Genomic DNA, 22,566 nt, shown 5'->3' with positions numbered 1-22,566 from the left:
ATTCCCCCAACTTAATAACTGAGTGTGACTTACCCTGCAACAGCCAGGTCAAACTCCTGCAAATTGGACTGGGCCTTGCAGTTGGGCACTTTGATAAGAACAGAACTAAAATATACAAATATTTCTCCCGATTACCCCCCTCCAGCGCATATAAACCACCGCCCTCCAAAATGTCCCCTGCAGTTGATTTAATGGGCAATTTATGTTCTTTAAAGGAAGTCAAGTAATAATGGTCACTTTGCGTTCTAGACAAAGCCATAAACCCGGGAAGTATCAAGAGTCGCGTGGCCACATTATGCGCACTGGGGCTTATTTAAAACTCAAAGGCTCGGCGAGTTGTTGATGGTTTCGGGGACTTTTTGCTCGAGGGCAGCTCATCCCCTGCGCCGTCGAGGCGGGCAGCCCGGACGCGCCAGGCCTCCGCGGCAACCCCGCTCGCCGTCCCCTCGCCTCCGATGCCGCTCGCGGATGCCCAGGGACTCTGATCCCGGGGATGCCTTTTGCAACGCGCCCGCAAAACGCGCGCCCAGGCCCTGAGCCGCGACGAGGCGGCCGTGGGAAGACGTGCAGTTCCTCCTTAAAGAGGCCTCGGCGGCTCCGCGAGCCCAACGTCTCCGTCGTTAGTCGACGAGCCCGGCCCTCGCAGCGAGTCGCCCGCGGCGGGCGATGGGCCAGGCCGCGGGGAACTCGCGCGCCTTTCTGCGGGCCGCCGGCTTTGTGATGCTCCTGGGCCGCGTCCGGCTCCAGATCCCGACGGCAGGTAGCGTGGGGGCGCGGGTCTGTTTTGGAGGTGGGGAGCTTCCTTGGCTGCGCTCTTGCAAGACGCTGTAAAGCGGATTTCTTCTGACCTTCTCGGTGATCGCGACTCCAGACTCCAGACCCTATTATTATTTGTAGTTTTTCTTAATTAAATTCCTACGCCGCCCTTCCCTCGCAGATCACAGGGCGGTTTGCAATATATATATATTTTCCACAAAATACGATACGATAATCTTTATTGTCATTGTCTCATACAGAACAACGAAATTGAAAACTCTACATAAGACATTCAAAAATCAACAAGCCTGCTATCCCAGCTATCCCAACCTGGTTAGCCTCCTAAAACTATGATACCCCATTTTAAAATACAATATACTCCCATAGAGACTCGTTACACTGCGTTTAAAACCAAAATCGCATTTGGGTAGAAACTGTTTCTCTCTCTTTTAAAAAAAAATATTAATTAAAAAGGATTTTTAATACACATATATTACAAATATACACGCAATGTGTAACAGAAAAAGAAGTGAAATTAGGTTAAAGGTGTGTGAAAGAAAGCAATAGAAGTGGAAAGAAATTGCAATTGAGTAGATTGGAAGTCAAACTGGTGTGGTGAGGGATGGTGGATGGTGATGGGAAAATGAATTATTCGTGGGATTGAGTGTAGGTATGTTTGAACACTTTTAAGGATTGTATGAAATGTATGTTTGTATTCATGTAGAAACTGTTTCTCAGGCAGCTAGTCCTAGTCTTTATAACCCTGTACCTTCTTCCAGAAGGCAGAAGCTGAAAGAGATCATTTCCGGGGTACACACTATCTCTGCAGCTTTCTTATGGCGCCCGTAATTATACATTTTTCTCTATCAACAAAGGAGAACCATAAACTCTGCCCACAGTTTAGAAGGCCATACATAGATGGCTTCATTAGTCACAGGTCTGCAAGAAGAGGAATGTTTTTGCCCGGTTCATCCCCACGTTGCCTCACGTGGTGCACCTGCCCCCTCCATCCAACTCGCTGGCGACAAAGCATTTTTATTATGAGAAATAATATGAGCGAAGAAGTTTTTGAGTATTTGGCTTACTAAAGCACTTGTGCCTTCGTTTAAATCCTCTAGGGCTGGGGGGCGATGGGGGGCTCATAGATTGCACTCGGCAAGGAACATCAGTAATAAAAGGAATGATAAAACGCACATTAAACACACACAGTTGAGATGATTTTTTGTTGTTGTTTAGTCGTTTAATAGACCCTCTTAAAAGCTAATGATTCACTGAAAATAATGGAGCTTGAAGGAATCTTTTGGAGCAGGGTGAAATGGACTGCAGAAGTCTTAAGCAGATCACAACACAGTCCCTTTTGCTTGGCAGCATGGCAGTTCTCTCTCTTTGGGGGCAACTGTTATTTACAGTGGTGCCTCGCAAGACGAAAAGTATCCGTTCTGCGAGTCTCTTCGTCTAGTGGTTTTTTTGTCTTGCAAAGCAAGCCCATTGACGGATTAGCGGATTACTGCTATTAGCGGCTTTTAGTGGCTTATCGGCTTAGCGGATAAGCGGCTTAGCAGCTTAGAAAAAGGGGGGGAGGGGAAAAACCCCGCAGGAAATCGCAAGACATTTTCGTCTTGCGAAGCAAGCCCATAGGAAATTCGTTTTGCGAAGCACCTCCAAAACGGAAAACTCTTTCGTCTAGTGAGTTTTCCGTCTTGCGAGGCATTCGTCTTGCGGGGCAACACTGTATACCTAGCCCATCTGCCTGGGTTTCCCCAGCCACACTGGGCAGCTCCCAAAACACGATAAAACATCAAACATTAAAAGCTTCCCTAGACAGGGCTGCCTTCAGATGTCTTCTAAAAGAAAGCTGGTTGTTTATTTCCTTCACATCCGAAGGGAGGGCGTTCCACAGGGCTGGCGCCACTACCGAGAAGGCCCTCTGCCTGGTTCCCTGTAACCTCACATCTCACAGTGAGGGAACCGCCAGAAGGCCCCCGGAGCTGGACCTCAGTGTCCGGGCTGAACGATGGGGGTGGAGACGCTCCTTCAGGTATACTGGGCCGAGGCCGTTTAGGACTTTAAAGGTCAGCACCAACACTTTGAATTGTGATCGGAAACATACCGTTCAATGAAACTGAATGTTGGATGACTCAACAGAAGGAAGTACTTCTTACCACAGTGGATATTTAAACTTGGCGTTTGCTCCCACAAGTAGTGACGGACACCAACTTGAACGGCCTGAAAGAGAACAAAGTGAACAAATTCACAAAGGATTAGGCATTCAAATGTGACTTGCCACAGAGGCCCTTTTCTGACTCCCCTTTTGGAGGTTGTATTCCTCTGAAGGCCAGCTGCTGGGAATTGCATGTGGGGAGGGTGCTTTTGAGTTCAGGCCATCTGATTGACCACAGAAACTGGATGCTGGACTGCCTGAGCCTTTGGCCTGATCTAGCCAGGCTCCCCCCTGCCCCACCCCTTAACTCATTTGGACTTAGAGCATTTCATTTCTTCCATTCCCCTGGTTTTCTTTTCATGCAGACAACAGAGAGCTCTGCCTAGAGTCACCGGTGCCCGGAGTCTGCCCAGGTTCATTTGACAGGTGGTACTACAACCGAGCCTTCCAAGACTGCCAGAGGTTTACTTCCGGGGGCTGCTTGGGGAACGAAAACAACTTTTTGAGCTTTGACGTTTGTATAGAAACTTGCGGGAAAATCAAGAGTAAGTCATTGTTCTAAAATTTCAAATCCTGAAGTGAATTGGGGGAGATTTTTAAGAGCAATGGTTTCCTTTAGACAGTTTTTAAAAAAAAATCTAAACAGTTGTGGTTTAATTTTCAGAAGTGCCTGTAATGTGCCGAGTGAAACCTCCGCAAGGGACCTGGAGCCCCCTCAAGCCAAAATATTTCTTCAACCTTGAGACAATGAAATGCGAGGAATTTTTCCCTAAAAAACGTTCACGACACCCTAACATGTTTTCCAGTAAAAGATCCTGCACTGACGTCTGCAAGTTGGGGAGAAGTAATTATTTCTTCATACAAGCCATAGGCCTATGGAGCTTGATAGGTGGGGGAGGGATGAAATGTTCTCATGTATTTCCTAAACTTACTCTCCAAGGGACCAGGAGCTCTACAACAGCGGTTCTTGGTGAACCAGGTGATATTGTCTCGAATCTAAATAAAACTGTAAACTCTGCCGATTTTTTTTTAAGCTGGGCATTATTGGTTATGAATTCTAAACATCACTATATTCTGCTCTTCAAAACACACACACCCTTAATTAACTCCTTTCTTTCTTTTTTTGAAGGGGGTCCCTCCTTTTGCTCTAGTCCCAAGGATGTGGGACTCTGTTCAGCTTCACTGCGTCGCTTTTACTACAATATAGCGAGCAGAACTTGTGTGGCATTCATCTATACGGGATGCGGCGGGAATAATAACAACTTTCGTACAAAGAAAGACTGCATGAACGCCTGCAAGCATGGTAGGCTTCTCTCCTCTTGCTGTGATAGAGATTTACAGGGACTTGAGCAGTGTTTTAGCCAGATTGTGAAGGTTCACAAATAAGCCCTGTACTAGTAAGTCTGGGAGGATTAAAAAAAAAAAAAAGTGGCACGCAGAGCTAATGCTGTCTTGGTCCCATGAAGTTCATATGGAGGCTTTTCATTATATCGGGGTGAGGAAACTGTCCGTCTTAATGCTGCTGGACTACATCTCTTATCATCCCTGACCATCTGAGGCTGATGGTAGTTGGGAGTCCAATAAGAAAATGGAAGGACAGATGTTTCCCACCTTGCATTAAACCACCTTCTGTGAGTGCAGCAGCCGCAGGTAGTACCCATTCAGTTTGCTTCCTTTCCCCAAGTGGTTGTGGGACTGTCGAAGGAAATGAGAGGGACTGGAAGTGGGCAGTAGTTGCCGGAAGAGGGCAAGGCATGGGAAATGGCTGTACGCTCCAGAGTAAACTGTGCTGTTTTGAAGGGACTGCAGTGCAAAGGTGGGAATTGCCCAGACGCAGCAATAAAAGTGGCTTGTGAGAAACCCAGCTATAGCGTCTCTCTGGACCAGCTGCCCAACATAAAACTGGGGCCTCTGGAGAGGCTCCTGCTTCCTCCCAACCAATCAAACAAAAGCAAAGGGCCATAGCCTATTGGTAAAGCACCTATCTTGTACGCAGGGGGCTTCAGGTTCAATGCCTGGCGTCTCCAGGTAGGGCTGGGAGAGACCTCGGCCTGAAACCGAAGTCAGTGAAAATGGTGAAAATGTTGGGCTAGATGGACCAGCATTCTCACTCAGCATTAAGACAGTTTCCTGCAGTCCCGGAGGGAGCGGTGAGTGGTGTGAGCAGATACGTTTCCACAGGGCTTGAGGAAGAAGAGAGGGGATGAGGGGGAGCCTGCCTAAGCATAAGGAACTCAGTCCTAAAGAACTGGAAGGTAGTTAAATCCTGGCCTGCTTACTAAGCAGAATGACCTGCAAATAAAATATTTTCCATTTACAGTGGCACCTCAGGTTACATACGCTTCAGGTTACATAAACTTCAGGTTACAGACTCTGCTAACTCTGAATTAGTACCTAGAGTTAAGAACTTTGCTTCAGGATGAGAACAGAAATCGTGCTCCGGCAGCAGGAGGCCCCATTAGCTAAAGTGGTGCTTCAGGTTAAGAAGAGTTTCAGGTTAAGAACGGACCTCCGGAACGAATTAAGTACTTAACCTGAGGTACCACTGTATTTCCATAAGGGCAGGCATACTGAAACGTTCAATATATTATGCACATGTGCGCATTATTTCCTTAAAACATGAAATCCTTGCTTGGAGAGGGGGATAAAATTAGGGGACACAACATAGTGTGAGGCACGCTCTACGCAGTTCCACACACCCGCTTGGAAAAGCTGGTGTTTTGCAATGTCTTTTTTTTTTAGGTGACCACCTCCAAAAAGTTTGAAGTGTGCTTACAAAGCATCCTCCACTGCCCCTGCCTCCTTTTTTCCCCTGCCCAAGGCCCAGGAATTTTAAGAAAGAGGCACTCCCCTTTCCCTGGCAGTCTGTTTCCCATCTGCAATCACTCTCATGTGTTAAGGCCAGGGAAGTGTCCACTGCTGCCTTCTGCTCCTCCCCAAGGAGAGTTCAAGGGCCTTATGAGAAGGTGGCACTTGCAGAGCTTAAGGTGAGCACAGGTCCTGCTTCCTGTGATCTGGGCTGTGCTTGACTCAGTCCTGCTTGTGGGCATTTGAGAGGAGCGCTCACTTTCACCCCTGCTTGAATGCCCACGACACGCATATTAGAAACTGCAATTATCTGGTGCCTTGGGTTTTGCAGACCTAGAACGTTGCATGCTTTTTTCCCTTCTCTCTTTTTCTTCTTCTAGTACAAGTGATTGAAGCGATTAAGTTACCTCCGATTGTGATTCAGTTTCTATTCTTTTCTTAGTTGGAAGAATGTAAGCAACGGTTGCAATATTGGGAAACACCATCTCATAAGGAGGAGAAGTCTACAAATCAAACAAATGCCACATACGTTCTTGCACCTGAAGGTCTCTAGACCAGAAGCATTATTTCAACATTGAGAACTTTAATTTGTGGGTGGATTTTGTTTTTGTTTATATGTAGCAATCTTAACAGCTCTTCTATATGATCAGTTCTGGAAATGTAGTAAGTCATCGTCACTGTTATCTGATCAGCCTTATGGACTGGCCTCCATATTCAAAGTATGGTGATCTGCTGAGGGAGATAACCCTGGTTTGTTGACCTTCATGCAGAGATTCTTGATGTGCAGGAGCAGGCTCAACACTCACTACTGAACAAGGATCTTTCTCTGTCACCTGCTGCATATTATTTGCTTTATTTATTTTTCTTAAAGAAGACTACAAATAAATTGGTATTGTTGCTATCCATTCTTTCACTATGAACTTTTCAATAATTTTACTAATTTTATGAAGGGATTTGCCAGGAACTCCCAAGTGAATTGAAAGGGAACACTTGCGTGATTATTATTATTTATTAAATTTGTATACCACACTTTATCCAAAGATTACAGGACGGTTCACAACATAAAAATACAAAATAAGAACACTGCCTCCTGGGCTTCTTCGGGAGGAAGGGTGGGAAATGTTGTTTGTGGGAATGTAAAGGAAGGTAGGAGAGAATATATTCTTTTGATATTATCCCTCCTCACTCACGCTAGTGAGCAAACAGCAGAGCACATTCCCTTGCAGCTTATAGTGAAGCAGTTGATGACTCGTTGGCGTCATTTAATTAAGCAATCCAGTCTCGCTTGTCCAGTCTGGATTGTTCCTGGTAAATGTCCTCTTTATTTCCCTCTTAAAATAACAATGACACAACACAGTCTTTTTGAAAATAACAATGAAGTTTTACTCACATTCAGTTCACAGCAGTAATCAGAAGGCAGGCTTTATCCTGTGGTTACAGTTACATTTGTAGAGAAAATAAGTCTGAGCTACGCCTCAGACTTTCTACCGGTGGCTTCCATCTTCTGCAAGGATGAGCCATGTGCTGGCTAAGAGCCGGAAGAGGCAGTCCAAGAGAGAAGTCTGGAAAGAAAAAAAGGGAAGATGGCTGCGTGGCCAGCCCTTTTACAGAGTCAGCTAGGGTCATGCCCATCTACCTGGTCACATACATACAAGAGCAGGGATGACAGGAAGTCCTCCCTGTCTGGAGCCACGTTCTCCTGTGTGTCCGTTCTAGGCAACAGGAAAATGTTGTACTTGACTGCTCTAGCAATACATCCCACATTGTTGCCATATGTCTGTCTTGAGAGACAAGGGAGTGTGCCTCCTGGAGTGAGGTCAAACCGTTGTGTTTGCAGCACCAAAGTGACCTTTCCAGGGCGCAAGCCTGGGCAATGTATATGGAGGTCCTGGGCTGCCTAGAAAAGACGCCCCCCCTCCCAGCCTTGCGGAGCAATATATTTGGCACCAGCTTGGCCACATAAGTTGCCAGAAGGAGGTGTACAAGGCGCCATCCAAGGACTCTGCTCCAGATTTGTGTAGGGTTTTCTTCTCCCGAAGACATCCCGCAAGGCAGTGGAGGTTCAGGGTCAAAGTGTTCACTCTCTTGGATGGGCTACCTTTTCAGGTTGATGAGCCCCATCTGCCCCTCACTTCCCTCTACAGCACTTGCAGAAACCGCCTTCTTGACCATTGAACTCGCTATTAGTCTCGTCTGCTCAATCCTGCAGAGCCTGTCTTTTCATACAAGGGAAGTCCTTAACTCATCAAGGGTTTGAGACCCATCACCTACTCTCACCCAGGAGGAGTATGACATGTCCCTCATCAAAGGTACTAGCCCTCCCCTCACACCCCATACACCCATAGTGAGATATAAATAATAACACGTACCTATTACCTATGGTTCTTGGGGACGCGGGTGGCGCTGTGGGTTAAACCACAGAGCCTACGACTTGCCGATCAGAAGGTTGGCGGTTCGAATCCCCATGATGGGTGAGCTCCCATTGTTCGGTCCCTGCTCCTGCCAACCTAGCAGTTTGAAAGCACCTCAAAGTGCAAGTAGATAAATAGGTACCACTCCGGCAGGAAGGTAAATGGCGTTTCCGTGCGCTGCTCTGGTTCACCAGAAGCGGCTTAGTCATGCTGGCCACATGACCCGGCAGCTGTACGCCGGCTCCCTCGGCCAATAAAGCGAGATGAGCGCCACAACCCCAGAGTCGGCCACGACTGGACCTAATGGTCAGGGGTCCCTTTACCTTTACCTTTACGGTCCTTCTACAATGTCACCTACATTCTTCCAAGGTGTTTGTGCTGTGAATCCTGGTCTGAAGATCCATGACACTTATCACCTTGCTGAAACCAAGCAGGGCAGAATCTGGTCAGTACCTGGAAAGGTGACCTGAGAACACCTGTCTATTGCTTTGGGTTCCATGATGAAGAAAGGCAGGATATAAGAAACTGTCTTTTACTGTGGTCAGGGTATTAAATCAGTGAGATGCCAGTCTCTGGGATTTCCCCAATGCAAAGCATGCGCTCTACCACTTAGCTATGCCCCTTAATATGCAGAGGCCCATACTGGACACTGCACTGTCAGGCCATTTCAACTCCTGCCCATTTTTGACTGGGCCTTCAAAATGAAGATTGCAGTGAACAGGATTAATATATACAAATAATTCCTTTTCTGCTGAACAGTCCCAGTGGAGAATGCTTGACAGATATTGAGGATATTTCCTTCTTCTTTGAAGTTGTCTTCAGGATCTCTTACACAAAATACATTTTGAGGGGCCTTTATAAATGTGTATTCACCATGTTTTCTGTTTTGAAGCTGAGGAACGGTTATCTGCTTTTACTTCAGGTTGTCCCTTTTCCTGGGTATTTTTGTATGTCTACCAACTATTAATTTGCCGACATGAGAACTGGTAAAATCACATCCTAACTTGTTAAGTGCAGCTGTAACCTATTTTCACTGTGAACTTGTGGGGAAAATGTGTTAATAAAACAACGGAAAGTGTTTTTTTCCTCCTTACACTTTACACATTATTTATAGAGTATACGGTAGGTCTTGTTTTCCCTTAGTTAACTTATTCTACAACCCATGTGTGTACATGTGGCATACACATACTTTCACTGCACTTTTATCCACAAGATCTAGACTTATTCCTATGTTTACGGGTTATGTTCAGTTATATTCAGTTTCCTCTTTGTTAACTTATTCTGCAAATCATGTGCGTTATCTGATACAGTAGTGTTAGCCTCGGATGTAAACTCTGCAATCATGCCTATCCATCTCTTTCATTTCAAAGAAGAGGCCTAACCTATCCAATGTTTGTTATTTGTCCTTTTTAATGGGTGCAGCTCAGTTAAGACTTCATTTTAAAGTGGATCACAGCTCATCAGACAAAGGAACACAGTGTCAACTGATGTGGGTAAGCCTGCAACTTTAAACCCTTGATACCACAGCACTTTTATGAGATTCTTTTCCAAAGTTGGGATGTAACCACCTAAATTTCAGATGATCTGATTCCGACTGAAGATCCTGGTACTTTTGTTGTTGTTGGAGAATGCAGTTATTATGCTCTTGTTCTGTACTTCTCAAGCCTAACAACGCTAGCAACCCAACATTGCAGGGATCAGTGTATGAAACTTCCTTACCTTGAATCAGACAAGGTGAAATGTGGTTCAGGGCTATTGCAATGGAAACCATTTATTTCTGAATCTAAGGTAACCAGGGCAACCAACCATCTCAGCTAATATTGCTCAACCAAGGGCTCACCCATACTTCCATTTGTGCCACAATATCTAGCAGGTCCATGATTTGTAGGCTCGGGTCCAGGTGTTTGTTTGTTTGTGTCCCACTGCTTTCCCCGGGAAAACCTGCTGTTTACTGCTGAATCAGAGCAATGATGTCTATCAGGTTTTCTTCAGATTATCATCCTGCTACTCCTTTGCAGGACAGTTACACAGAGGATTCCATAGCGTCACAGGATCGCACACTGTGTTAATCGTACTCAGTGTAGACCCATTGAAATGAATGACCGTGACTTGGGTCCATTTATTTTAACGGATCTACTTTGAGCGGAATTTAGTTGGATGCAATCCACAGAGCTACAAGGGATCTGAAGATCATAGAGCCCAAGTCTTGATCTGCAAGGCAGATCCCCACTCAAGTCTTGATCTGCAAGGCAGAAATCAACTGCAGCATTCACGATGGGCAGCCATCTTCCCACTGAAATTTGACTCAGGCAGACGTCCATCCTTTGTTTAAACACCTCCAGCAAAGTAGAGCCCATCACTTCTCAAAGCAGTCTGCTCCACTGTGTTAAGAGCTCTTATCATTTGGAAATCTGCTTCTTTGCCCTTGAAATTGAAATTTGGCCCTGGTCAGCATAATCCACTGTCAAACAAACAATCTGAATGGCTTTAAATGGAGATTAGACAAAATCGTGGAAGATGCCTATGTTCTACCTCTTCTGTCAGAAACAGTATGATTCTGAATATAAGTTGCTGAGCATTGCAGGAGTGGAGAGTGTTGTTGCATTTAAGCCTCTGCTTGAGGGCTTCCCATAGGCATCTGGTTGGTCACAGTGAGAACAGGTTGCCAGGCTGGATGGGCCCCTCAAGCCTGACCCAAGCAGGTTGTTCTTATGCCCTTATGGCAATTACCTGGGCCTTGATTTAGGATTTGCTGTGCAAAGTTGCACAACAATTACACTGCAAAATCCAGTCCTACTCCTGCCAGTTGGAATGGGAATAGCTACTGAGCCTGCGAGGTGAAGCTTGCATTGAAACAGACTAACATATACAAATAATGAACTTGCCTCCTGAGGTCTGAGTTTTCATAATAATCATTCCCCAGAAGATCTAACTGTAAACAGCAGTAGGTTAATGGTCAATTTATTTTCATCAAACATCTAAGGAAGTAAAGTAATGGTCATTTTATATTCAAGACAAAGCCATAAATCCCAGCAGCATTAGAGCTATTTCTACATTATGCATACTGAGGATGATTTAAAGGTTCAGCACAGGGGGGTGGTTTTAGTGACTAACTTCGATTTACTGAATGGCAACAAACCTCCCCCCTGTTGCAAATTATAAATACTGTTACATAATTATTAAAGTTACGCAGAACCAAAGCCACACATGATTAATAGGCTCTGTCAAGCACAATTCAATCTTGCCTTGAGTCTGTTCTCAAGGATTTATAGTTACTTGAAAAAATATATAATTATCCCCTTCCCAAATTTAAAACATTTCATTCCTTTACGCTTTGCAAATTTAGATTTCAAACCAGCTTTGTCTTCAGCTTTGCCCTACAGACTCAGCTTGTGCTCTGAGAGAAATAGGCACCACTCGTTGTCCCAATAAAATGCATTTTGCAGTAACCCGCATTAGCAGAGAGGAGCTAAAAGCCTTGGTTGGTGTAGGTTCAGCACATAAATACAGAGATGCTAGCTGAATGGGAGAGCATATAGAAATGAACAAACTGGAAGGGACCAAAGACGATAAGTTCCCTGCAATTGCAAACTCTTCAGGTTAGGATCTGATTTTTATTTTTATTCTTGGCTTATGCCACTTTGGAAAGCCATGTACACAAAAGACCCAATGTTAGTTAAAGCAAGCACATTCCACCCCATTCCTCAACATAAAGGGTTCACAGTGCTATTTACATATAAGATAAAAACAGTGGCTACCCACAGGCTTACAGGACACAAAAGGAAAAAAGGGCAGAGGGAAGATGGAGAAAGTAAACTCAGGCATCAGCTCTTAAAGTTCAGTAGTCGCTCTGGAATGGAATAGGGATAGGAACCAAATGTAGTGGGTCTCTGAACGGAGCTGGCAGAGTGGTCCTGCTTTCCATCTCTCCCCTTGCTGCAACCTGGTGGAATAGCTGCTGCCAGGTAACCCCACCTCTGGAACCCTTGGACTAAGTTTGGCTAAGATACCCTGAGAAGCAGCTGAACCTATAGAGAATTGGCAGACAGACAGAAGGACAAACAAACAAACCATGCTCCAAAACAGACAGACAGACTAGGGTGGCATGCAACATTAAAACACAAAACACCATTCAAAACAATATAGATAATTAAAGTGACTGGCTAATAAAATGACTAACAATTAAACTGCATAGGCCTTTTGGCATAAAATGTCTTGAAGAGACACCTGAAAGTCAATAGCGATGCTGCTGCCTCATCTCTGCTGGAAAAGGGTTCCACTGCATGCAACCAGCAACATTAAATACCCAACTTCTAGTTGTAACATGGGTGGAAACTAGCCGTGCTCCTCCAGATGATCTCCGCAATCAGGCAGCAATATAAGGTATCCCGGAGCCAAGTTCTTCAGGGCTTTGCATATCAACATAAGAATCTTGTATCCAATTTGAGTGCAAGCAGAGAATATTTTGGTGTGGCACAAGCCAAGAGTTCCTACTGTCTGGCTGCAAATGAAGATCTAGAAATGCACATAATATAGAAAGGGTAAATAACATCTGTCAGAGAAATAGCTACACCTTTCATGAGAAACAGCCATGCCCAAGTTGCGGGAGAAGTGCAAGCCGACTTAGAGAGTCAGGCTAGTTCAGCATTGTCTGCATTGACTGGTTAGCAGTTCTCCAGGATTTGAGACAGGAGCCTCTCTCAGCTCTAGCTGGAGATGCCAGAGATCAAAGCTGGAACCTTTTGCATGCAAAGCAGATGCTCTACTACTCAAATATGGTCCTTCCCCCGAAGGAAAGATTCCAAAATAGGCTGAACAGAGCATAAACAGTATACCAAGAAAGTCCACGATGAACTATGAGGCAAAGGCCAACCTTCACAACATGAATTCTGGTTGGTGCTGTGAGCTATTTCAAAAGTATGTTTTATAAGAAAGTAGATGGTTAAGGGGATTGTCAGTAAATTGCGTGCATGCAAATGTCTAGGTTCCCAGTTCAGTTCAGGCCTATAGCAACAGAAATCATTTCCATCTGAATGTAACAATCAGCCTTTCAGCAGCAACAGTGCTAAATGAGATTAGAGGCAGATGTATTTTCCCCTGGTGGTTGGGGGAAAGGAAATTAGTACATTTGCTTCCTTTTAATAATCTCAGGAGAGGGATTGGAGGGGGTTGAGGGAGAACTGACATATCTGGCCCACTCCTCATCAGTCATCCGTTTGTTCTTTTAGAGACCAAGAAAACACGCTCAGACAGCTATGCTGTGTGGAAATGAGGCAAATGTACATAGAGCAAAGGATGTCAACTGAAGAGGCTAGACAATAAGAACCTGATTTTTAGAAAGTTATATAATGGCAATTAAAAAAAGAAAAGAAAAGAAACAATAGCATTCTTAGTGAGATTTGATGTACAATCTGAAATCTCTCTGACATGCATATGAAAGGAGAACTTTGAAAGACAAATTGCTATTTTTACTTGCAACAATATCCTTAATTCTACATACTATGAAAGGATGAACAGGATGGAAGGGGTTCTTTTTTTAAAAAAAATAAAAATATAAAAAACACACCATTATTTACCACCCTTCCTTTCTTGATTTAAAGCCTTATTGATCCTTCGCACCAGCCCCTACTGCCATAGAAACATAACAAGCTGCCTTATCCTCAGCCAGACCATTGGTTCACTTATGATTCATACAGCTCAGCTGTTGTGCACACAGGTAATAATAATAATAATAATAATAATAATAATAATAATAATAATTCATTATTTATACCCCATCCCATCTGGCAGGGTTCCCCCAACCACTCTGGGCGGATCCCAATCGAATATTAAAAACACAATACAGCATTAAACATTAAAAACTTCCCTAAACACAGACTGTACAGCCATACCTGTACAGCTCAACTATTTCATTTAATGTAATGTGTGAACATGTCTATCAGCACAGCTGGGATGCCTAGTGAGTTGCCAAGACTGCTATATTTGCATTCTGGTAATGTATCTGAATTTGTTAACTACTTAGGCCTATACTTGCTTAAGCTGTGCAATCTACTGCTATCTAGCTATGCATTATATTTACAGATAGGATTTGTTTAAATTTCATTTACATTTGGCTGGCTCTGCTTCAGGCAGCAAAATAGCCTGGTTTAATACTGTCCCATTGTAGAGATTTAACTTACATAGACCTGGGCGTAGAGGTCTGAAGAAATCTACTAACTCACACCAACAAAGTTTGGCACTTCAGAAGACAAAAAAGCAGGGACAGTGTTTTACTGGCAGGATTTTTTGGGGGGGGGGAGCCATGGATGTTTAAAGTGTTATCCTATTACTTTGAATGTATAGTGCAAATAGGGCCTAGGTGAGGATAGGATGGCAACCTCAGACCTTATTTCTGTCTAAGGCAGTGATGGCCAAACTTGACCCCCCAGCTGTTTTGGGACCACAACTCCCATCACCCCTAGCTAACAGGACCAGTGGTCAGGGATGATGAGAATTGTAGTCCCAAAGCTGCTGGAGGGACAAGTTTGGCCATCACTGGTCTAAGGGATTGAAATTTCTTGAGCTGTTGCTACTTCAGATGTCTGCTTTCTCCTCCCACCCACCTGACAGACTGTCACTTGACTTTACTTTCTTAGACTGAGGTAAATGTTTTAAGTTCCTAACAAAACATAGAAGAAAAGGAAAGAAACAGGGAGGAATTAAAAATTATCAAAGGATGAAGAAGACTCAGCTGTGCCCATTAATATTAAATGCTGCTTTTAAAGGTTAATGGGATTATTATAAGAACTGCTAGCTGCTGAGGGAGAAAAGGCCAGGAAAATTAGTGACCCAAGCGAGGAGGTGCAGAACTTGAGAGATAATGAGTTATTGGATGAGGTAAAGGAAACCATGGCTGCTTTCAAAAGTAGAGAAACAGATAGACTTTGAGAAACAAGAAAAGAAGTGAACCTATAAAAGTGAATGTGGAAGAGTAGATGACTTCCTGTTGATAAACCCACCCAAGCTGTAGTTAACCACGATGAAATACAGTGGTACCTCGGGTTAAGTACTTAATTCATTCCGGAGGTCTGTTCTTAACCTGAAACTGTTCTTAACCTGAAGCACCACTTTAGCTAATGGGGCCTCCTGCTGCTGCTGCGCCACCGGAGCACGATTTCTGTTCTCAAACTGAAGCAAAGTTCTTAACCTGAAGCACTATTTCTGGGTTAGTGGAGTATGTAACCTGAAGCGTATGTAACCTGAGGTACCACTGTAAAAACATTCAGCCATCATAAGGAAGGGGGGGAGAGAAATTGATTACAGTGCGAGATGAAGGCTTCACAGTAATAATGAAATTTCACATCAGTGTCCTAGGGCTAAGAATTCTAGGTAAACGCGCCTAGGCCAGAACTCCAGAAAGCAGCCTGCTTAGCTTTGATGCAAGCTCTCAAAGCTACCAGGAAGAAAAGCAAACCGGATTCCAGACAGCAGGAAAGCACAGGCAGCTAAATGAACAAGAGAAGATACATTTGCAGGAGCTGTGTTGCTGTTTTTTTGTCTGTGAAGTCTTCCTTGCGATAAATGTTACAGAGCCATGACAAAATGACAAGCCAATCATAGGAGATGTCAAAACTGTTAAGATAACGGCTTTTCTACACAAATGTTCAGAAAATGCCATTTCCTCAGAACTCAGGCACGCAAATGTCTTTGCTTGTTGGAACTGCTGACAAAAAGTAAAATAAAGTAACAGTCTACAAAAATTCAGACAGATTATCATTGCACTGCATTTGATCAGGACAACCGTTCGTGCCCTGAACGTACAAAAGGGCTCAGGAATAATTCTTGGAACACGCTGCTGCCCACCTAACACTCAGACATACTTTATTTAGATTCCGGGTCACTTTTTTTCAGTTCACAGCATGCTGCTGACAAAAATGACTTGACCAAAGGTAAGGGAAAAATCAATATTTCATTAGAAAATCATCACAGCATTTAGCGTTCTAATAAGTTACTTCCTTGCCAGGTCTACCCACAATCCAGGATTTCCTTGTTTGCTTAGGGCGTTGGGGTCAGGAGGCAGAATGATAGAAGCGTGACATTTTAGCTAGGCAAAGATGGCTGGTTCAATAGCTTGGCCATAACAATTACCCAGTAATGGTACCTACTCTTTTGTGCTGTGGAGTTAGTCCCTCAGACGTCAAATGTTCAATCATAGACATAGACCCAGCAAACATCCCTTGTGCAATCCAATCTGCAGGTCAAGTTGATCTGGTTGATGTGCTCCTGTTCTTGTTGCTGTCCTTTTTTGAACCGGCTGGTTTTATATACAGTTTTCAAAAACATTTTATACAATTGTTTCCAACTGCACTGTATTCTGTTTGCTGTTAGCTGCCATGGCCACTAATGTGTGGAAAGGTAGGACATAACTTTACATCAAAGATGGAGAATCTGTAGCCCTCCAGATGTTGTTGGACTCCCATCAGCCCCCAGCCAGCATGGCCTATGGCCAGGGGTGATGAGATTGATGGCCCAGCAAAATACAGAAGGCCACAGGTTTCCTTATCACCACCTTGCTTTAAACAACCAAAATACATATTCAGTTGCACCTACCAACATAGATCACCTATCTGACTATAAACTATTCAATTTGGCATCGATATAAAGTAATCTATTCATAAGCATCAAGTGCTTATTGTTTTGCAGTTGCTCCCAAACTATCCAACTGATCTCTTTCAAGGTGTCACTTGTAATCTCAAAACCGAAGAGACTACTTGCAGTTGGGAAAGCAAAAGGGAAACGCACAGAAATGTGTGGGATGGATGAATGATGAATAGAAAGGCACATAAAATCAGAATGAATGTTCACTCTTGTATAACCGCCCTGCAAACAAATGCTCAATAAAGGCTGGGCATAGACTAACCTTTGTGTCAGCTTTGTGCAAGCAAATCAGGGACGAAAGTTGAATTAACACGTCAACTAGAGTAGTGTTTATTTTTATTTTTCTGTAGGGGAGTTAGGTGGTGTTGCATCAAATCAAGTATTATCCCATACTTTCCAGTGCATTTCCCTTCATTTTCATTACTGTAAGAAGTCCAGTCTTTGGGGAAATGGTAAATGTTGTGCAACAGCTCCTAACAAACTAAAATTGCGGAGGTTGAATTTGTTGGTACGTGACTGAATCCCGTCCGAAGATACTGACCCTCTGGAAGCACCAACAGTCTATTTAGAAGTAACTTCTACTGAATTCAACCATGCTTACCCTCAGGAAAGTGGGCTTTGGATTGTAGCCAAATGTTGAATTGATCTGGACAACAACAACAACAAAGTGCTCCCTTTTCAGAAGGGAAAGCCACTGTTTTTTAAACAATGCATGATGAAGGACTGAAGGTTAGCCTCTATTTGTCAAGCAGCTGTCACCATGGGCTGCAGTTAGTGGGTTCCTTCTTGGCTACAGTCTCTCAGGTGTGCTAAACATCAAGCCAACAACTTCATCAATGTCTCTGAACTTCCTCTGAAATATCATCTCAAATAAATATCACCGGAGGGCAACAAGCGTTCATTCACCCAGATAAGGTTTTGCACATTGGTACAAATGTTTTGGCAGCCCCATGGCAGGAATGGGGAGCTTTAGTTGTCAAGGGCCACTGCCGCTGCAACACAGCCTGCCGGGGATAGCCAATGTGGTTTCCTCCAGGAGCAGATGCTGGCCCCACCAACCTCAGCCTGCTTTTAGCTAGCAGAGATGTCCCTCTGCCCAGTCCTGCCAGCTGTCACCTGTGAAGTTGCACCAGCAACACTCTGCAGGAGTAGAAGTCCCTCTTGTGCCTGCCTGTGTGGACAGGTGGAAGGGCCCCTAGTAGGATTCTCACTGCTGGTGGCCAGCCGGAGGAAAGCTGAAAAACAGGGCTTTCTGGTGTGAGGGGTAGAGATGAATTCATCTGGAACATGTTTGATCCAGAGCTGGTGACAGCGCCATCATGTGAAGACATCAGGCCACATCTGGACCTGACTGTTGCTTCAGCTCCAGGCTGGCACAGCAATCTGCCTGCCTGCCCTCCAAGCTTCTGCTCCAGCCACTGTGCATGGCATGGCTGTAGATCAGGGGTAGGCAACCTAAGGCCCGTGGGCCAGATGCAGTCCAAACGCCTTCTCAATCCGGCCCATGGGCGGTCCGGGAATCAGCATGTTTTTACATGAGTAGAATGTGTCCTTTTATTTAAAATGCATCTCTGGGTTATTTGTGGGGCATAGGAATTCGTTCATGCTCCCCCCAATATAGTCTGGCCCACCACACGGTCTGAGGGACGGTGGACCGGCCCACGGCTGAAAAAGGTTGCTGACCCCTGCTGTAGATGCAGCAGTATCCCCAGCATTCTGGAAAGCCCTGCCAGGCTGGGGTAGGGGAAGGTGAGCGGCAAGGAACAAGCAAATACCCAGCAGTATAAACTAGCCAGCTTGCATTTTTCTTGTAATGCCCTCTGGCATAACTAGATTTTTACGCCCCACCCAAAGGCAAGGCGGGGAGACTTCTCTTATGACAGAGAATTCCAGATATGTGGCACTGTGACCAGAAGTCTGCGCCTCATGTATCCACCTGCCAGCCACACCTCAGTAGCTTTATCTCAGAGTTAGGAACTGTCAATAAACCAATCCTGCTTTGTTCTCTGCCTCACCCCCAATGGTATGGTAGAAAACTCCAAGCTCTAACCAGAAGCTGAGCCATGCCATTTGATGGCCACCTCACTAGTAATCTATACTGTACATGTGCTGCTCATATGTTATATAGAACCAAATCACAAACACTAAAGATAATAAAACAAAATTAAACAAAGATCCATTCACTACACAATTTCTAAAACCACTGCTCTTTTACTCACTCCACAGACTTGAGAGCAAGCAGATATGAAGTTCCCTGGAGAGACTTGGGAGTTGGAACTTGACTCCGCAAAACAATTTACCCCATTCTCATTTTCTCTAGTACCACAAGATTTCATTGTCTAAAAATAGGTAACTATGACAAACGAGACAAGTTAAATAGTTATAGCTAAAGCAAAGTATATGAAGTTTAGCAATATTTATACAAGGCATCATACTTTTGAACAGAAGATCTCATTTTCCCAAAGCAGTTACGAAGACGTAATTTACCTAAACTGTCACCGAAGCTTGATTCATTAACTATGGGATAAAGACATGAAACATTACAGAACTTCAGTTACAATTTATAACGAAAGGAATTCATCACTTATGCCAACAACTACCTCAAAGATAGATCCCTGTTGCTTTTTAATAGCTGCTTGGGAAGGAGGAAGTCCACACAGGTTTGGTTTTTTTTTAAAAAAAGATCAAAGTTCCGATTTATTGGGACAAGTTGTGTAGGAATCAAGCCTAGTCAGAGGAATTGGCCACTCTCCAGGCACCCGGCTTGAGTTCCTTGTTGACCTCCCCGTCTGCGACTCCCAGCAAGATCAGGCGAGATCTCAATCGGCGATCCTCCTCTAACGTGAGAAGAACACACCACTCCTCCCCTCTTCCCCAGGGAGGGGAAAGAGACAGACAGAAATGTATTTACATGCCTTTATTTCTGTCTTTCCAGCAGTACAGAGAAACGTGTCTGCACTCTCTTAACACCAACAGCAGAGAGAGAAAAATAAACTCCTCCCCTGTACTTCCAGTACAGGTCAGATGACACTCTGAGCTAACATCCGGTGCTCAGTACAGTGAATAGACTGTTCCTTTGTTCCCACGGTACAGTCCCAAGCATCAACATCCTGTTTGGCTTTCCAGCCATCTGGAGCTCGCTGCTGCATTGCTCCTTTTTCGTAACAAGTTGTCCATCCACATCCATCCCCTGCAATTGTGGAACATTTGACATGTGAAGTATTTCTACTGTTCCAGCTCTGGGATATATAAAATTGGTGGAAATAATTATGCTTTGGTACAGGGAATTGAAAACCCTTTGCTGCAATGTATTTTTATTATTATTATTATTATTATTATTATTATTATTATTATTATTATTTTAAAAAACCTTTTTATTGGGTTTTCAAAGGTTTTTCACAGCTTGTAGAATTGCTGACGTATTTGCAAGACTCCCGAAGAGACCACAACAATAAAATAATAAAAATGACATAAAACAAAAACTTCTGTGTAACTGTGCTGCACATCTATCAGGGGTCAAGACAAGCACAGGAAAAAGAGGCATGTTTGCTGTCAGTAAAATGTCTAAAGATCATTGAGATCACCGTTAGGACCATAAGTGGTTTGGGGAAGAAGTCAGACCAGAATGATTTATTTAACTCCGGTGCTTCAGCAAATCCACGTTCCTGACAAACAAAGGTGTTGAGAGGATACCATGTACCCACAAGTCCTTAGCTCCCTTATGCCCTCTGTTCACCTCTGCTACTTTTTCTGCCAAAGCTCTGTCCTGTATGTTTGCCCACCAGCCTTGTACAGAAAATGGAGTTTTGTCAATACCACAGCTTGGCTATTTGCAGACCATTCGCTGCCATCAGTAGAGCTATTAAGCTTTTGTATAACACGGCCCATAGTCGCAGGGTTTATCAATAATAAACCAAAACCCAGGTCCATCAGAATTAACTGATGAACTAATGACAAGTTTTCTTGGAATAATCTGCCAAAATGCTTTGACTACCAGGTGTTAGGCAAATGCTTATAAATTTGGCTTAGTTTGACTGGCATGCAGTACCACCAGGAATTAATTTTTAGCATTGACTCTCTAGTACTAGCTGAAACTGCTTTCACCTGAGGTAGCCTTATTGCCTTTGGGTTTTCCATCCCCTGCCCTTGAGGCCCAGAATGCCTTTAGTCCAGGATTTAGTAACAAACATATGGATAACTAGAGGCTACAGCGCCTGCTCATCAGCCCCACCTACCACTTGTCCTTCCCCCACATCTGGCCAACCTCTAACCTATCCCCCCAAACCCCTCAGGCCACCTGTTGGACCACCTTTTTGACCACTAGCTGGCAAGTTATCCTGCACTAGAGAACTGCTCTGCACCTAGAGTCCAAGCAGTATTATTTTTATCCTTGCAGGTCCTTGCATCCCACAGTGTGGAAGAAACAGAAATCTAAAAATTAGCCTTCATTTCATTTTGCTAGAATTGCCAAAATGGGTGGTAAACTTAGGAGAGGGAAGTTTCATTTATGAAAGTGTTTTGCTGTTTTCATGTGCCAAGTTGCAAGTAGAATGCGTTGCTATTATTATCCAGATCTTAGCCCCCTGCAAAGGCCATCACACTTAGCTTTCAGTTTGAATGTAGATTTAATTTCTACGGAGTAATTATGAGTAATAGGTTACGTATTCAGGAATAGCTTTGATGTATTTCATACAATGGTCAACAAGGCTGTCATTTGGCTGTGAATCACATTCCTGATTCATATGATTAATAGATAATCCTTCACACCTTTCTTCTTACTCTCTTGGGGATCTTATTTTAGAAATAGTTACATGGGCAAGAGGAAAGATGTTTTCATAACAACTACATATAAGAAAACAGCAAAGAATCATGCAGTTCTCTCTATTTGCAGATATAAAGCTAGAAAAAGGAATTTTGGCGTTGCTCATCATGATCCAGATTTAATGCCAACATTTGCAATTCTTACACATTCTTGAACAAAATGGACCGAGCTATGTGAGGAACATAGGAAGGTGAGTCAGACCATTGTTCTACACTATTGGCATTGTCTACCCCAAGTGGCTAAAGGGACGCAGGTGGTGCTGTGGGTTAAACCACAGAGCCTACGACTTGCCAATCAGAAGGTCGGCGGTTCGAGTCCCCACGATGGAGTGAGCTCCCATTGTTCAGTCCCTGCTCCTGCCAACCTAGCAGTTCAAAAGCACATCAAAGTGCAAGTAGATAAATAGGTACCGCTCTGGCGGGAAGGTAAATGGCGTTTCCGTGTGCTGCTCTGGTTCGCCAGAAGCTGCTTAGTCATGCTGGTCACATGACCCGGAAGCTGTACGCCGGCTCCCTCAGCCAATAAAGCAAGATGAGCACCACAACCCCAGAGTCGGTCACGACTGGACCTAATGGTCAGGGGTCCCTTTACCTTTACACCAAGTGGCAGTGGTTCTCCAGGATAGCAGGCAGGAATCTCTCCCAGCACTACCTGGAGAGGCCATGGTTTGAACCTGCAAAGCAGATTCCCTGCCACTGAGATACGGCCCTTCCCCACAAAGTCACTTTTGATCAGGATGCAGCCTGAAGTGAGCCATAGTTTGGCTTAGTATGTCATCCGGATCCTGGTTCATGGTTCCAACAAACTACAAGCTGTAACCATGATTTGCCCTATGATTTGTCCTACACGCTATTTGGGGGCTCTGGCATTCCCCCCCACCCCTGTGAACCCCACAAGTTTGCACCCAGGGTCCATAGTTCAACAATCAGGAGTTTACTGATAGGAAAAGTTGCACCTGTGTATTCAAAGGT

General features: G+C 44.2%; 1 protein-coding gene across 3 annotated transcripts; it reads left to right on the top strand.

The window, feature by feature from the left end:
• Positions 1-169: 169 nt before the first annotated feature.
• LOC128424191 (tissue factor pathway inhibitor 2-like) lies at positions 170-6,628 on the top strand. Of its 3 annotated transcripts, none has more exons than XM_053410089.1 (5): positions 197-760; positions 3,283-3,462; positions 3,582-3,761; positions 4,047-4,220; positions 6,106-6,628. In XM_053410089.1, exons 1-5 carry the CDS (start codon positions 667-669, stop codon positions 6,165-6,167), a joined length of 690 nt encoding a protein of 229 aa, XP_053266064.1. In that variant the 5' UTR covers positions 197-666; the 3' UTR covers positions 6,168-6,628. The 3 variants fall into 3 exon arrangements, with proteins under 3 accessions (XP_053266066.1, XP_053266064.1, XP_053266065.1); XM_053410090.1 differs by having other exon boundaries at positions 214-760; positions 6,168-6,628; XM_053410091.1 differs by lacking the exon at positions 3,582-3,761 and having other exon boundaries at positions 170-760.
• Positions 6,629-22,566: the final 15,938 nt, after the last annotated feature.

This window comes from Podarcis raffonei, chromosome 12 (assembly GCF_027172205.1).
Source record: "Podarcis raffonei isolate rPodRaf1 chromosome 12, rPodRaf1.pri, whole genome shotgun sequence".
NCBI classification, from domain to species: Eukaryota; Metazoa; Chordata; class Lepidosauria; order Squamata; family Lacertidae; genus Podarcis; species Podarcis raffonei.
The sequence above is the reverse complement of the archived record's forward strand: the minus strand, read 5'-3'. Positions and strand labels throughout refer to the sequence as shown.

Bases quoted from the DNA above. Each gene is read 5' to 3' on its own strand.
- LOC128424191 (XM_053410089.1), top strand. From the start codon at position 667: ATGGGCCAGGCCGCGGGGAACTCGCGCGCCTTTCTGCGGGCCGCCGGC. The intron at 761-3,282 runs GTAGCGTGGGGG...CTTTTCATGCAG, and splicing joins GCTCCAGATCCCGACGGCAG to ACAACAGAGAGCTCTGCCTA. The intron at 3,762-4,046 runs GTAATTATTTCT...CTTTTTTTGAAG, and splicing joins CGTCTGCAAGTTGGGGAGAA to GGGGTCCCTCCTTTTGCTCT.